The 16,684-nt window shown below is 39.9% G+C and overlaps 1 protein-coding gene across 3 annotated transcripts in view; it reads right to left on the bottom strand.

Moving 5' to 3' along the window:
* SACS (sacsin molecular chaperone) overlaps positions 1–16,684 on the bottom strand; it is a 124,276-nt gene that overhangs the window by 43,780 nt on the left and 63,812 nt on the right. For 2 of the 3 annotated variants that reach the window (XM_054701841.1, XM_037527024.2), the window contains one exon: positions 3,106–3,256. In XM_054701841.1, the coding sequence (XP_054557816.1) occupies positions 3,106–3,256 (151 nt within the window). Of the gene's footprint in view, positions 1–3,105; positions 3,257–3,383; positions 3,402–16,684 lie in introns of those variants that run through there. The other variant, XM_037527025.2, reaches the window with a different exon arrangement.

Consider the following 16,684-nt stretch of genomic DNA (forward strand, 5'->3'; position numbering starts at 1 on the left):
TGTAGTTTTGATTTGCATTTCCCTGATTACAAGTGATGATGAACATTTTTCATATGCCTGTTGGCCATTTGCATTTCCTCTTTGGAGAAGTGCCTTTTTAGCTCTTCTGCCCATTTTTTGACTGGGTTGTTTACTTTGTTTTTGTTGAGTCTCATCCGCTCTTTGTAGATTTTTGTGATCAGTCCTTTATCATTAGTGTTGTGTGCAAAAATTGTCTTTCAATCTGTGGGGTATCTGTTTTGGTTACTGTCTCTTTTGCTGTACAGAAGCTCTTTAATTTGATGTAGTCCCAGCTGTTTACCTTTGCCTTTGCTGTCACTGCTTTGGGTGATGAGTCTTTAAAGATGTTACTGAGGTGTTGTATGTCATGTAGTATTTTGCCTATATTTCCTTCTATATATTTTATAGTTTCAGGTCTTATGAAGGTGACCCTTTCTAAAGGCATGCATTAGAGCACTACAAAGTTCAACAGTTACATAGAAGGCAAAGGCCCATCCTCTGAATCAGGCAAAAGCCCATCCTCTGAATACTGTGCCCACTTCTTGTGTTCTGGGTGAAAGCCATCCTAGACTTTATTTAAAGCTTATTTTTAATGGTTTGAGTCTCCTTTCTGTTTTAAAGAACTTTGTTTAACTTTTATTCCTAATTGAGACCCCTACATTCTCTAAGGTGTGTAATAGTTAAAAGTCCATACATTTTGGAATCAAACACACTTGGCTTCAGATCCTGATTTGATACTTTACCTCTCTGACTCTTTACCTGTAGTCTTCTGAAAAATGAATGGGGTAAAAAGTAATTCATGAGGTTCATGAGGTTTATTATTTGAGATATATAGAAAATATCCTCACAGTGTGTGGAACACAGTTAGGTGCTCAATAAATGTCAATCGTATTTCCAATGCATTTTACCCAAGAAACATGCTGAGAAAGTTACTTCCCAAAATTATTTCTCCAGGCCAGACCTCTATCCCTTGAGCTTCAGTCCTAGATCTTGTTGAATATCACTAACCATTGCCTAATTTAGACTCTTACAGAGCAGAGGCCTCACAATTAGTTAGAATTCATTTTATCTCATCCTTATTATAAATAGGAAAGTAGATCCTAACACAGTAATTAATTTGGACTCTGCTATCCACTGGCAGTACGGCAAGTAAGATTTAGGTCACCTACCACTTCATGTGTTTCCTATTTTTTTATTTCACCATCAGGTGAACCATACAAAAGCAAACTGATCACCACATTTCCTCCAAAATTAAATACACCCAGCCCCCTACTTATTAACTGAAGCATTACTTTCCAGTTCTCACTCAAAGCTTGGGAACATCTTTGGCAAAGTCTTGTGCCTGTTCTATATCCAACTTCCCTTCCCTGCAAATATACACAGCTATTCAGTACTAAACTGGCATCATTTTATCTTTTACTAAATTTCCTGTATATCCTTTTCTTTTAGTTTCACCTCTACAGTCAATGTGTAAAATCTCATTACCCCACATTAGCACACAAGTTTCCTAACTAAGCCCTCTCTGCCCACCCACTCAATTCAAAACACTTTAACACACCACTGTCACGTTAACCATCTTATACCTATGCTATACATTGACACTCCCCCCCACCAAAAAAAAAAACACTTCTAATGACATGACTGAACACATCTGGGATATAATATGATGAAGCAGAGGCATAACCAAAGAAACAGGTAGAGAACCAGGAGAGCATATACAGAAAGGTGAGCAGGTAGGGGTAGGTACAGAAAAAGAGGAAAGAACAACAAACTCTCCTGTTCAATTCTATCCAAAGTTCTCAGTCAGGTCACTGCCTGCAGGATACCAAATACCCTGGTGAACTGATAAGGAGAACTAATCTGAGGAGAATATGAGAACAGATTAACCAGAAATCTGTGCCTAAGTGGGCAAGAGACTAGAGAGTAGGCCCAGATATGGAATGGCTAAAAATCACAGGTACCAAGTACTTTGTCAGTATTTATACAAGGTAGTAAAGAATCCAGTACTTGAAATGTTACTCTATATAACTCAAGTATGTCTTGAGCCATATCTGTTCAACTCTTTTTTGCTTCTTTTAAATTCTGGAAATGTTCTTTATGTAAAAACTGAAGCTACTTAGTAGGATAAAGTAAGTTCATTTTCAGCAAAATGTCTTTAATTAAATGCCTTTAATTAAATGCCTTGACATGTTTAAAATTTACAGTATTTTCACCAATACATATGGCCACATGTGATATTTCTGTTTTCCAAAGTTTTGGCTTGCTAAATCATTCATTTACACTTCAGAAGATTTAATATAAATTTACTCCTTAAGATAATAGCTCAGAGGCCTCCCTGGTAGTGCAAGGGGTTAAGACACAAACTATGAAGCTGTCCGCAACCTCTGCAGCAAGAGTTCCATCCCTGGCCAGCCAGGAAGCTACCCACATGGCAAAGCATACCCCTCCCAACTCCACCTTTGCACCCCTCAGCAGTGTACTTCAGGCCATCTGCCTGTTCTGTTCCCTGCTCTGTCTCTGGTGAATCCTCTCACCACCCCCCACACCTCTGGTCTGTACCCCAGCTCTTGTATGCATAAATGAGTGAATCTTTAAAAAACATATATATAATAGCTCTGTATTAAGTTACATCTATAGATCCTTTCATCCCTACCTTTCTGTGGTATAAAAATGGGAAGAAACTTCCAAAACATAACAGTGAAGATATTTACCTGTGACCCAGCTAAATTTACAACGCACTGAGAAAAATGAGTAATGATTAAGTCACTACAATGACGATGTCTCCAAAATCACTGTCTCTAATGCATCAATTTCAGGAAGTGAAGATTGAGACAAAAGGAGGGGGGAGAGCTAACAAATGTAGAAACGGTACATCAAAAAAAAAAAAAATCACAACTAATATACGCACATACCCGTGTCATTTTCCTCAAGTTATTAACAAAGTTATTACCTCCAGGTGACCCTCGGATGAGTATTTCTCTTCTGCTGTACCAGAATAAAGCCCGGTCAGTTCCAGCACCGGGGCGCCCACTCTGCCTAGCAAGTTGAGGCGCTAAACAACTCAGGCCCATCACCCTTCTAGGGAGAGGGGCCTCAAGACCATACCTCCCTGCCGCCGAGCCACAGCCTCTGCTCTGACACCGGGAAGCCAGTCTCGGCCGAGATGCGCTCCTTCACGTCGCGCACGGTCCAGGACGCCTGAACGGCCACGGTCCTGCAGCCCACGCAGCTGGGGAGCACGGTCACCCGGAGCCACCTGTGAGAAAGCAGAGGGACCCTCAGTGGGACCACGTGGGGCCGCGCCCGCCGATCGCGCGCCCTCCCGCCCGGGGTCCCGGCTGAGGGGACCCTCGCGGCCCTCGGCCCGGCGCGAGGCCGTTTACCTGTCCCCCATCACTGGCGGCCCAGCCGCGAGCCCGCGCGAGCCCCGCCGCACCGTCGCCTGGTCACGGCCCACCCTCCTCAGCCAGAGGCCCGGCCGGGGCCCGGAGGGCGGGAGCGTCATCGCGCGGCCGGCGCCGCCCCGGTAGGGCTCAACCGCAGGTCCCCAGCAGCGGCCCCCGCCGCAGGGGTGGGGTAGGCCGGAGGAAGCCGCGGCTGCCGAGAGCGGCACTCGCAGGCGGAGGCGCGCTCCCGGACGGCAGGGGCTCCTCGAGGCCCCGCCGCGGGCACGCGCCCGCCGTCCCGGACCGTTAGTTGAGGAGCCGCCCCGCCCTCCTTGCCCCGCCCGGACCGTTAGCTGAGGAGAACCCGACTGGCCTAGCCCCGCCCCGCCCGCAGGCCCCGCCCCGCCCCGCCCTTGCCTGCAGCTGGGCCGGATCCCAGACAACCTCAACACTTAACCTTATATGCAGAACACTCTTTTAAAGAGAACAAGTGTTTTCCCTGATGGAGTTCAAGAGTGCCATGAAATAGAGATCTAGACATTTCTAACGACTACGTCTCCTTCAACGTTAATAACTTTTAATGTATGGAAATATCTCCAAGTAAAGTTTACAGTGACCTCAGGCACAACAGGGGGCTGTGATGGCTGCAGAATATCAAGTGTGTTCCATGGTTTCGTTTATATAGTTTGTTTTTAAGTTACAAAAGCAGGATCAACAATTCACGTTGTGGAGGTGAAAGTGCCAGCAGGAAATTAATAAATGAGAATACATATAAATATATCCTTTGACATGTTTAAATATATGCACCTTATTTTGGCACTATTATCTTGTTGATTGTCTGTTTTCCCATCACACCTGCAAGCTCCTTGAAATCAGAAACACAGGTCTTAGAGTTGGTAGAATCTCGCCAGAATAACTAACATTTCCTTGTTATTTGAAAGTGTATGTAGGTTGATGACGCTGAAGAGAATGGAAGTCCTTTCCCTGGCTTATTTCACATAGGCATGGATGACACACATTGTAAAAAAGGCAGCAAGTGCAGTATGAAGGCAATTCAAAGGCTATATAGTGAACAAGTCAATTTAAACTCTTATAGTTTAAACACCCTAAATAGAATTTTATTGTCGACCTAAAAAAAGTGGTTTTACTGCTTTTCATTGACCACTTCCCCCCTCCTCCCATAATATACTCAGAACTCACTATCAATAATACATGCATAAATACCCTTATAGCTGTTCCATCCCTCCCTCCTAGGTACCTTTGAAAGAGAAAGTATTGTTAAGTCATGCAGGTCTTTCACTTAGAACAAGAAAGCACACTCAGAGTATGTTAATTCAATGTAAAGATCAGGCAAAATAACCCTAATATACAAATATTTTCTTCTTCAATCAGACAGAATGCACAAGCAATTACTTTAGCATATCAGTTGGTGGAAAGAATGTGAGCTCTCATTTCCCTGCTATAGTGTCACAGCATGTCTACTCCAGGACAAATCCTCCCAGGAAGCAGGTAAATGGGATGTGATAACAAAGGAACATAGGTACAGATTTGAATACTTGAGAGACAAAGAAATGACCTTAACCAAGAGAAGTTATTAAGAATTGAAACAGATTTTACCAGGGAAGGTGACTGATCTTAAGAAGCTTGAATATGTGGAATTTTATACTCAGGATATGTTTTACAGTGTTAGTAGGCATGGGAAACAGAGGAGTGATATAAAAGTTACAGATATAAATCTAGGAATATTTATTTAATCATTCACATAATATTTATTAAAACTCTCCTCATCTGTATAGGAGGACAGCAATACAACAATGACAGGAACACAATAATGAACAAAATTGCCTATTTTATGCTTACGTTCAAAGGAAGGAAGAGAGCAATAAACAAATAATAATAAATTCATGATGTCAGCCAGATAAAAATAAGTACTATTTAAAAATGGGAGGGTGCAGAGCAAGAAAACAGAGAGGATGGTTACAGATCTCCTTCCTGAGAAGGGACATTTGAGTAGTGGCCTGAATGAAACACTAAAAGATGAAATCATCCAGAAGAGCTAGATTGTGAGAAGAAAGGCAGCCAAAAGAGCTATTAGTGCTGTTCATGCTTCCATTGCCTTTGACCTGGATTTAGTGTCTTTACCTTCTGTTTCTTCTTCCTTCTCTACCTGTCTCCTCCTGTCTGTTGCCCAACCAACCACAATATCAGATTTGGAATTGGTGTCTATTTTGTTTACTGATTTCTTCCCAGGGTCTGGAAGTGTTCCTGACACAGAATGAATGCTCAGTAAATATGGAGGAAGGGATGGAGAAAGGGAGGGATGCAGAGAGCGAGGGATGGGCAGAAGAAATGAGGGAGGAAAGGAGAGAGTAAAGGGCGAGGGAAGGAGGAAGGGGAAAATGAATAAACAACTTAAATATGGAAAAATAGGAAGACGTTTAAACAGTATTCATAATCCTAATACCCCAGTGAAAATAGCATTTTTATACACTGCCATTAATTTAAGGGCTTTTAATATGATTGCAACTATTCTAGGAGCAAATGGTATTTTTTTCAAGATTTTTATTATTGTATAAACCTGATTTCTAACAACTGTCTAATTTTCCACTGAAAATAAGTATCTTAGGCTACTTAACCCTATTGAGATTTACAAGAGTATGTCAATGTTTCAAGAGTGCTAACACTTAAATCTCTTTGTTCGTGAACTTTCACCAATGATAAAAAGGAAATGTGCAAAAATAATGTATTCTAAGAAATGTTTAGCTTGTTCTGTAAGAGTCTATTGTCTGGCAGAACGACAAAAAGTCAAAACTTTAGTCCCTTCTTTTAGAGTAGGTTCAAATTCATTAAGAAATAGGAGTCCTGGGACCACCCTAAGAGCCTGTTTCAGATATATAAAGAAATAAAATTGTTTAATTGCACAAGTTGGAGGTGGCAGGATAGAAGCAGAGAACAATGTTATTCCTTCTCATAACCCCTGTTTTAACTTGCCCTGGTGCCTCTTTTTCCCTTTCCCCAAGCGACACATCCTGTGTTGCAAGGGCCCTACTTCCTCTATCCACTTCCAGTCTCTGACACACTCATTTCAGTAACTGAAAATCCTACCCTTGGTAATAATCAAAATGCCAGTCCAACCTAATGAAAAATTCTTCAATAGCAATCCTTTTATTCTGCCCATCCTCAGTCTCACACACCACATGGGAGCATAGTCTCAGGTTAACTTCCCCTGAAACAATGCTGAGTGATTTTATGAAAAGTAATGTGCATGTCTTTGATTAGAAGGAAATATTCTGGAGAATGTTATAAAGACAAACATATAACATATCATCAATTCCTGTTTAATGGGTGACACAAGACTGTTCAACTTGAAATAAAACAGTGAGGATCTTGTGGGTATGCCATTCAGTGAAGTCCTAAAGAATGAGGAAAAAACTAGTCACGTAGACAATGGAAAATGATCTCTAAAGGAAAGAAATAGTATCTGCAAAATCATGGAATCAAAAAATAATAAACAAGCCAAGGGAAATGGCATTAGCTCCACATGATAGAATCAGAGAGTTCACTTTAGGGAATTGAGAATATGATACTGGAAGCTTTTGCAGGAATATTGGTCATGAAGATCCCTGTATGCCACTCACAGAGTTAACATAAGGGAATAAAGAGGCAGGTTCAGTGATCACAATTACGTTCTACAAAGATTCCTCAAGCAGCAGTACTGAGAATGACTTGAAGGAGCCAAGACCTAAAGCAGGAACAAAACTAAAATGATATCAGTGAGATTAAGTTAAGAGGTCTAAGAAGGGAATCAGCAGTGCCACTTATTTAGGTAAAATGCCCACAATATTTCACTAGAAGACCATTGTTGACTTGATCATGTACTCTGTCCAGAACCTTCAAAAACTGTCCAATGGCAATAGGATCAAATTAATTCTCATGGCATACAAGGCCACAAAATTTAGCCCCAGTCAAAATTTTCAGATTCTTCTGAGACTAGCCCACCATCCATAATACATTGGGTTCATTATCTGCTGAAAAAAAAAAATGTAACATTTGTGAAATACATACTATGTGCCAGGTACCTACCAAAAGCCATATGTGCTTTAGTTCATTTAATCATTCCAACAACCCATGAAGTACCGAAACCTTGATTTTCATATAAGGAACATGAAATTAAACATCTACTTGCAGTTCTACTACTATAAATGGTATTAGACCAACTTCAGAGGCCAAGCACTACTAAGGAAGAAACAATAATCCTTACAAATGAACTCCAGATGCTCAACACTGCTTATGATCAGCCTCCTTCCCAGTCACATTTGCTTCACTTCTCGTGAAAAGCTAAGTATACATTTTCCCTGCTTTCCTTGCAGCTAGCTGTGATGCATGATGTAGCTCTGGCCAATGACAAATAGAAGACTGCTGTGAAATTTCTTGTTTTCCTGATAAAGGAGATAGAACTATTGCCTCCCTTTTTCTCCTCTACCTATACTGGATGTGGATATATTAGAGCTGTACTAGGCAACTTAAAAGCACAGAAAGTTCTGAAATGTCACTCAATTGTGGGCCCAACAATATTCAAGGATGGCCGTCCTCCAGAATTCTTGATATGTGAAACAAACAACCTCTTATCAGTTTAGCAACTGTTAGGCAAAAACATCTGAACAGAACATAAACAAAACTAAACTTTGCTGGCTGGTGTTAGGAGTGAAGTTGATATCTACCTACATAAACACAGTCACTCATTCATCTAGGACATCTTAGTCATATTTATTGAATATTAGTATGTGCTATAGGATCTACCTGTAAGATGCAAAAAGGAATGCAAAAGTTCACCTACTGCAATTAATAAAACTTAATTATAATTAATAAAAACACGACACATGCTATAATACCAATCTGAATGAATAATATACAACTTACATGGGAAGAAGCATCCTGAAAGAGGTAAAGAAATCTTCAAGAAGTGGTGACTATTGGACTAGGACTTAGGGATCTATCAGATGGAAAGTGATGGGGAGGGGTCCACAGGTAGGTAGGAACAATGGTACATGTGCTAAACCCTCTCCATCATAGCTCTCCATCAGATTCTTTTGACCTGAATGAAGGTATGTTTTCCTAAGCCAGACTTTTGGTTTACCACTGATTTCTTTGTATGCTTTCTTGGGGTATCCCAATCCCCAACCTCACCTGCCCACAGCCCTCTGTCTACCCATCTATATTGATAAACACCATCAGAATTTCCTCTGCCTCTTCAGTCCTTTCTGAAAACAACTATTCAAGTACAAACAATTTTGAGTTCAATACCTAACTACATGTTACATAAATTGGTGACCTATTGTCTGAATAAAAGCAGAAAAGGGGACTACAGGTGGCAACGGAGTCTTGTGGAAAGTGTGGCTACAAAAAAAATACAGGCAAAATCAAGATGATATGGTGAGCGGAAGATGAAAAGTCATGTACCAATGACCTCCCAAGTCATTCTGAAGAAAAACCAGAGTCCTTAGCCCATAAGACCTTACTGAGCAATTTTTGAGTTCTGGTCCTCATCTCACCCGGACTCATTCTATCACAATCACACTAGGCATCCTTCAGTTCTAGAACAATAATGCATGCTTCCTGCCCTGGTGTTTTTGCACTTCCCATTTACCCTGTTTGGCATGATCTTTATCCAAATGGATTTCTCACTCCCTTACCTCCATTATGTCTACACTCAAATAGTCTCTCAGGAGGCTATCCCACCCAGCTTGTTAAAATAAACAGTAATGGTCACAATGCTACCTCTAGCACTTTTGGTCCTCCTTAAATTACCTCCCTTGCCATAGCAAGGGATATATACTGAGCTCTATAATGTCTATATATATATATACTGATATATACTGAGCTCTATAATGTCTATCAAAACCCACTATGCTATTTGTTCCATGGGAATGTCTTTTTAATTCACTGCTCTCTGAATGTCCACTCTCCCTGCATCCTGGTCTCCACATCTCCCTTCTTGCCTTTGTCTTGCTTTCCTTGGTCTCTGACCCCACAAGGCCCCAGCACAGGTCACTCCCATGCCAGGAAGCCTGTGTCCTAACTCCCACATTCAGTCTGCCAGTGCCAGCTGACCTTGACCCACAAGTCATTTAGGAGGACAGGTCACTTTGGCATCCTGCCCTGAACACGTGACCCTGACAAGGTCACAGTTTTATTTTCTTAATGAGGACTCTTAAGACATAAGTGAGAACTCACAGTTGAAATCCCAGAGTACCTTTGTCTGTGCATAAAGATAAATAACTTACATTCTGATGACTCTTGCTGAGAGATGTACATGAGATGAGACTCTACTCAAGAAACTCCAGCTTTGTTGCTCCAGAAAGTGCTAGCTTATGCCGCGTGATGGCTGTACCTGACACAGATCTTCCAGGATGGTCTAGAGTTCCTTGCCATTTGCAGATTTATCCTTCTCCAGCCCCTGCGCCACTTGAGCCTAAGGTAGGAAGTCCCTATGCTCCTCAGGCAACCTAAGTATCGCTGCAGCCAGTGTATTCCTAAATCACTCCCACTGCCCATGATAAAGTAACACATCCTGTTACATCCTGTAACACAACCGAAAGCAGTGTGACCCTCCACCAACAGCTTACCCATCCCCCTGCAGATCCCTACCTGTGGAAAAACTGGCAAAACCCAATGTCCAACTTTCTGGAGGAGTGACTCAAGCTATAACATGGATGAACCTTGAAATCAGGGTTCTACATTGAAATAAGTCAGGCACTGAATACCACATATATATATATATCCTTCCATTTGTATGAAGTTTCCAGAGAGGCAAATACAGAGAGACAGGAAGTAGATTGTTGGTTGTCAGGAGTTGGAGACAGTGGGAATGAGGATGACTGCCAATGGTTTCTTCTGGGGATGATGATAATATTCTGGAATAGTAATGATTGTGGTACATCTGGTTGCATATCCTAAAAACCACTTAATTTAACCCTTTAAAATGGTTAATTCTATGGTTTGTGCATTACATATTAATAATAATATTAGTAATATCATAGTTGATGTTAATGCAAAGGTTTTCCCTGGAAATCCTGTACAGAATCCCTCTGGGACCAAAATAGTTGAATGTGGCTACCTTGCTTTTTCTGGTGAGTGAGGGTTTTGTTTTATTTTTTTCTTAAGATGTCCTCATTCATTTTTTGGAATGGTCATAATGGACATAATTGCTTCCAAATACATAAACAAGATGAAATTCAAACCTGTTATCAAAACATTCAAATTCTACTTTTCACTCTCATCTCTCACTATCCTTCAATTCTATGCTCCAGCCTCATCAAATGAACCTCCCGGCTCTCTCAGGTGACCTCTGCATGTTCCTCCTGCTTTTTTTTAATATTCATTCTCCTTCAGTTTTGGCCCAAGTGTCCTTCATGTAGGAAGCCCGATATTCCCCAAGGCACCAAGACTGTGAGCCTTATTTCCACCTCCCAGATGGTTTGTCCCATTGGTGTCTCCTCCTTCAGCTCGCTGACACCACACATGGTATAAGGGAAGACAAGATCTTCAACCAGAAATGCTGAGGGCCCAGGAAGAATTAATCCTCCAGGCCACATTCAATAACTAGTAAGCTAGACAAATGACTAAATTTCCCTTCTCTTTGTGTTAATGTAGACACAATAGCTTAATTTTTATTTTTAGTTACATTAAACATGCTTTGGGAAATGATGTCATGTTTCTGAATTAACATTCCTGCCTTTTCTTCTTCCAAGAAGGGCATTATGAATCCCCTACAGTGCAGTAAAAGTTATCAGAAAGTAAGATTGTACAGACTTTACATGATGCTCTTGGAACTATTGTTCATTTTAATGAGAACTAGTTGTTTAGTTGCCAAAAATCTTAAGTTATTCAGAAACAGCTTTGCCAAAGCAAAATTAGCCAGCAAGGGCCTTAAGTGTAGTCATGCTTACATATATCAATTGGATAATCCAGAGGGACTTTGCACTAGAAAGGAAAAATTGACTCAGACCCTATATAGTATAAGCCATTTCAGAGAATAAAAAAAACAGATGTAACTTCTGAATTCCTCTTCTACTTACAATGAACTTTGATTAAACATCCTCTCTTGGAATATTTTACAGAAAATATGGAGATAGTGTAAACTGGCTATAGCTATAGCAGCATGAACATCAAAATAACTATTGCACATTAGTTAGTTTTTTAATGGAATCTCAGTGCCACATAGAAGGAAATTTATGAGTCAAACTTAAAAGACATTTCACCATAAAGTTGATTAAATAAAATATAAAAAAGTATGAGCAGCAAAAACCATGATACTCTAGAATAGACTTATTTTTCAACCTTTCTTCCAGCTATTATTATTATTCCAGTCAGTTACTTTTGCTTCTGATTTTTTCTTTTTTTCCCCTTAAGTATTATTCTTCACTTTCTGCCCTTCTCCATCCTCCACTTCTGTGTGGTCGTAGAAGGAGAGTATCCACCAGGAGTGTGTGTGTGTGTGTGGGGTGTGTGTGTGTGTGTGTGTGTGTGTGTGTGTGTGTGTGGTGTTGGCATTACTCCAAACTTACTCATCTTCCTCCTGGGGTTATTGTGAGGTGAAATGGGGCTGTAACTGACCTGGAAGGAATTCATCTATTCCTATAATAAAAATGGGTAGCACCTCTATGTGCTGGGCACTAATAGAATAAAAGAGCAGAATTTCTATCTCAGGACACAGAATGGCAACCAGGTTAGAACAGCAAGATGGTGGCCTACATGCTCTTTTCCACTTATCCTCAGCCTCTTCCTTCCCCATCTCTCTTGGTTTGGCATTTGAATACTCAAGATGAATGCCAGAAAAAAAAGTGAAACAGGGCCTCCCTCGTGGTACAAGGGGTTAAGAGGCAACCTATGAAGCTGTCTGCAGCCACTGCAGCATGAGTTCGATCCCCAGCTAGGGAGCTCCCCAACTAGGGAGCGTCCCACATGGTGCAGCAGACCTCTCTTGACTCTCCCGCTGCTCCCCTCAGCAGTGTATTTCAGTCAGTCTACCTGTTCCATTCCCCACTCTGTCTCTGGTGAATCCTCTCACCCCCCTCACCTCTGGCCTGTACCCCAGTTCTTGTATGCATAAATAAATAAATCTTTTTTTAAAAAATCCTTAGGCTTATTTTACCCATGGTAAATTAAACAGGAAGTTTAATCAAGGAAGTACATGATTTGCTGATGTGTTCAGAAGATCCAGGAAATAAAACATTAAAAAAAAAAAAAGTGAAACAGGCAAAGGACATCTTGGGTACCCTTAAACCTCATTATTTCAAGTTTACTTCCTTTTCCTCATGAAAAAACTTCTACTACTTCCCCAGCTCTGTTGCATTCAATTAACATTAACTGTGTATAGGCTACCAGATGCTTATAAATCAAAGACAATGGTAAAAATAACTCTGTAAGGAACTCAAGGAATAGGGTGATATACATACATAGTAAATATAATTTCAATATAAAAGGAAAAATGCTAAAATAAAAGAAACCTACCTAAGTTATTAGTTGCTGTTGAATGCCAAGATAATGTCTTCATCAACAAAGCTTTCCTGGACTAGGAGCATGACTGCTTGTCCCAATCAGAAGAGACTTCCCTCCTGTTTGATTACATATCTGGAATGAAACCTGTTTTTTTTCCATTTCTTCCCTTGTTATCTTTATTCCCAAGAATGCTGCAGGGTTCAGAGATTGGCCAGATCTTTCTGTCACAGTGTTATTTCTTCTACTTCCCAATGAGGCCACACCTCAGTTCCTCAACATCCTCCCTCTTAATAAGGAAAGTCTCCTACGGGGCCCTGGTATTTCCTTCTTGTGCATTTTCATGTGTGTGTATGTGTTTACAAATAGAATTGATTTCTCATTTCACTTAAAAGTTCTTTAGGAAGAAAAAGACAATGCAGACAGAGTAACCATAAACAGCACAAGCTACTCTCAACAATCATGGCACCTTGCTTCTGCACACAAGAGGGATGTGCTCCACAGCAAAGACCTCTCTCAATTATAATTATGCTTGTATACTTGTATGTGGATAATGGGTTCACATTTGGGGGAAGGTTAGTCATCCAACTGCCTCTGAAGTATCACAATGGTAGTTGTTAATTTTAAGCAGCAATTGGTATAGTGAACAACTCAAAACCGGGCTTAATAAAGTACCTACAATTCATTAAGCACTCACTAGGCACCAGATACTTCTTATTTAATCTTCACTAAAATCCCACGAGGCATTTATGTTCCTATTTTATAGATATAAAAGAAATAGTAGAATGATTATAACTGCCCAAGATTATACACAGATGCAAAATCTAACCCCACTTTTAGGGGACCAAAACATGAGTTCCATATCTCTACTTGGGTTTGTTATTGATGTCCTAGAGATGTTTGTTCAAGAGTAAAAATATTCATATTTTGGTCGGTAAGTCTTTGATCACTTTTCTGCTTTCTAAATATTTTCTATTTGGGGTTAAATAATCTGAGGATATTAGAAATCCAAAATAAACATTCCAAGAATGATAACATTGGTCATGCAGCAAAACTCTACTTTAACATTTAATTAGACACCATATCTAAATGCTCAACCATGCTAAATAGCTGTTGAATATACATCCCCACCTCTGGCTCATAAAATTCTGTATATTCTTCAACCCCAGGTCTTTCCACATCAACATTCCATGTATGACTGTGGCTCTGGAGACACAAAGGAATTAAAAGTGAGGTTCTTAAGAACAGAAAACAGGTGTTGGTATCGCTTCTCCACATCCTCAGTTAACTAGCACAAAGTTGGTTAGTACTTACAAAGTGAAGAAGGACTAAGATGGGTAAGGAAGGCGTTCCTAGATTTCTTTCTTTGGAGAAAAGACTAGAAAACTTCAGACTCAGATCATGGAATGAGACAGCACTGATCTTATATTTAAGACATTAAGGACATGATTGGGGTACTGGAACCACTCCTCACATTTCAGGAATAAAATATAAAACACTTCTGGTATGGTAAGAACAAATAATACAACTAACACTCTGTCCAACAATCTACCCAGCCAGTAAGGCAAAAAGCCAGTGAAGAGATGTCTACCCTCTTGAACATCTTCAGCACTTAACTTCCACTTATGAGCAATCAAACAGCAATATTTTTCAAAAAAATTTTGAAATTGACATGGAATCACAGAGTCTTATGTTGCAAAACAACCTTAAGAAAAACGGAGAAAAATGGAGGAATCATTTTACCTGACTTCAAACATTACTATAAAGCAACTGTATTAAAAAGAATATGGTATTGCCACAAAATAGACACATAGACGAATAAAACAGAGTTGAAAGTTCAGAAATAAATACATGCATATCCATAATAAACGTCCATGACCATAAAAATGGGGGAAAGAGTCTCTTTAGTAAGTGGTGCTGGGAAAATTGGAAAGCCACACATAAAAGAATGAAGCTGGGTTACTTGCTAATACCATAGACAAAAATAATCTCCAATGGATCAAAGAATTAGATATGAGAACAGCAACAACAAAATACATAAAAGCAAACTTTGACAATACATTCCATGATATCAGCAATGAACATATTTTTGGCAATTCAACCCCTTTGCAAGGGAATTAAAAAAAAAATTAGGATTACCTCAAATCAAAAAGCTTTGATACAACAAATGAAAATACAAAATGATTAGACAGACACCCGACTGAATGGTAAAATGTATTTATACAATATATAATTGGTAATATATTAATAGCCAAGGTAAATTAAAAAAAACTTTTATAATTCAATGGCAAAAAACAAAAAAAAACCAAGTTAGGAAATGGGCAGCAGAGATCAATAGATAATTCACTAAAGAGGATATACAGGACAAAAGACATGAAAAAATGTTCATCAGCACTCCTAATGAGGGATACAGATTAAAACTACAATAAGATAGCTCCTCATACCCATGAAAATGGCACATATCAAAAAGACTCTGAACAGCAACCTTCTTACACTATTGGAAGAATGTGAACAGGTGAAACAATTATGGAAAGCAATCTGGATTTACCATTAAAAATTAAAAATATATTGGGCCTCCCTGGTGGCACAAGGGGTTACGCACCTCACTATGAAGCAATCAGCAGCCTCTGCAGCACAAGTTCGATCCCCAGCCAGCCAGGGAGCAACCCACATGGAGTGGCAGACTCTCCTGACTCGCCCCTTGCTCCCCTCAGCAATGTACTTTGGTCAATCTGCCTGTTCTGTTCCCCATTCTGTCTCTGGTGGATCCTATCACTGCCCCCCATCTCTGGCCTGTACCTCAGCTCTTGTATGCATGAATAAATAAATCTTTAAAAAATTAAAAATATAAATACAGGACCTTCAGGGAATCCCACTCTTGTGCCTATATCCACAGAATATGAAATCATCAATAAAAAAGCCCATATGTTGTACAATACTTGTAGCAACATTATTTGTAATAGCTAGGAAATGGAAGCAGCTGAAATCTCCTTCAGTGGATGAATGGATCAAAAAGATGTGATGCATGCATACCATGGAATATTACATAGCCACAACAAAGGATGAAATGCAGCCATTGTCAACAAAATGGAGGGAATTTGAAAACATATGCAGCAAAGAAAGTCTGAATTCACAAAGTCAGTATTATATCATTTTCATTTCCTGATACATTCCAAGTAACTGGCACATAATAAAAACTTAATACCTGTTAGTTGAAAGAATGGTTTTTAAGAACATAGGTCTATACAGAGAATCCTGACTAAAAGTACTGTACTGCAACCACCGGGATAGATGGATAGTCAAACACTTGGGGAAAAACAGAGAGGAATACAAAACAGGGCTTGAAACTGACAAAAGTCAACCAAACTTTAGAAGATTCCTTCACACCCTCTTTACACTAAGTCTTGTCATTGGTGGACTAGTATTAGGCATGCCTAGCCTCCTCCTTTTAGCAAGAACCCCCCCCCTACCCTTAATATAATTATCCTCAATATCTAATCAAACTCTTTCTCCCCACCCTTGATATTTAATCACCCTGGCCTGTCTTAGGCAAAAATTTTGTCATGTTGGTTTCAGCAAGAACCCCTATACATTTGAAGTTGCCTCTTATTAATTTTCTAATCCCTGATCATCTCACTCTGCTCATTGGCTATAAATCCTCAGCTGTTTTTACTATATTCAGTGTTGAATCCAATTCTCCCTGCTGTTGTCAGAGCCCTGAATGAAATCTTCAGGACACTGTTTCAATGAGTGTCAGAATAATTTTTTCTTTAACAACCCTCTGAGTATGAACAAATCAT

Source organism: Talpa occidentalis, unplaced genomic scaffold, assembly GCF_014898055.3.
Source record: "Talpa occidentalis isolate TD23 unplaced genomic scaffold, MPIMG_talOcc4v2.1 talOcc4.5, whole genome shotgun sequence".
Taxonomy (NCBI): domain Eukaryota; kingdom Metazoa; phylum Chordata; class Mammalia; order Eulipotyphla; family Talpidae; genus Talpa; species Talpa occidentalis.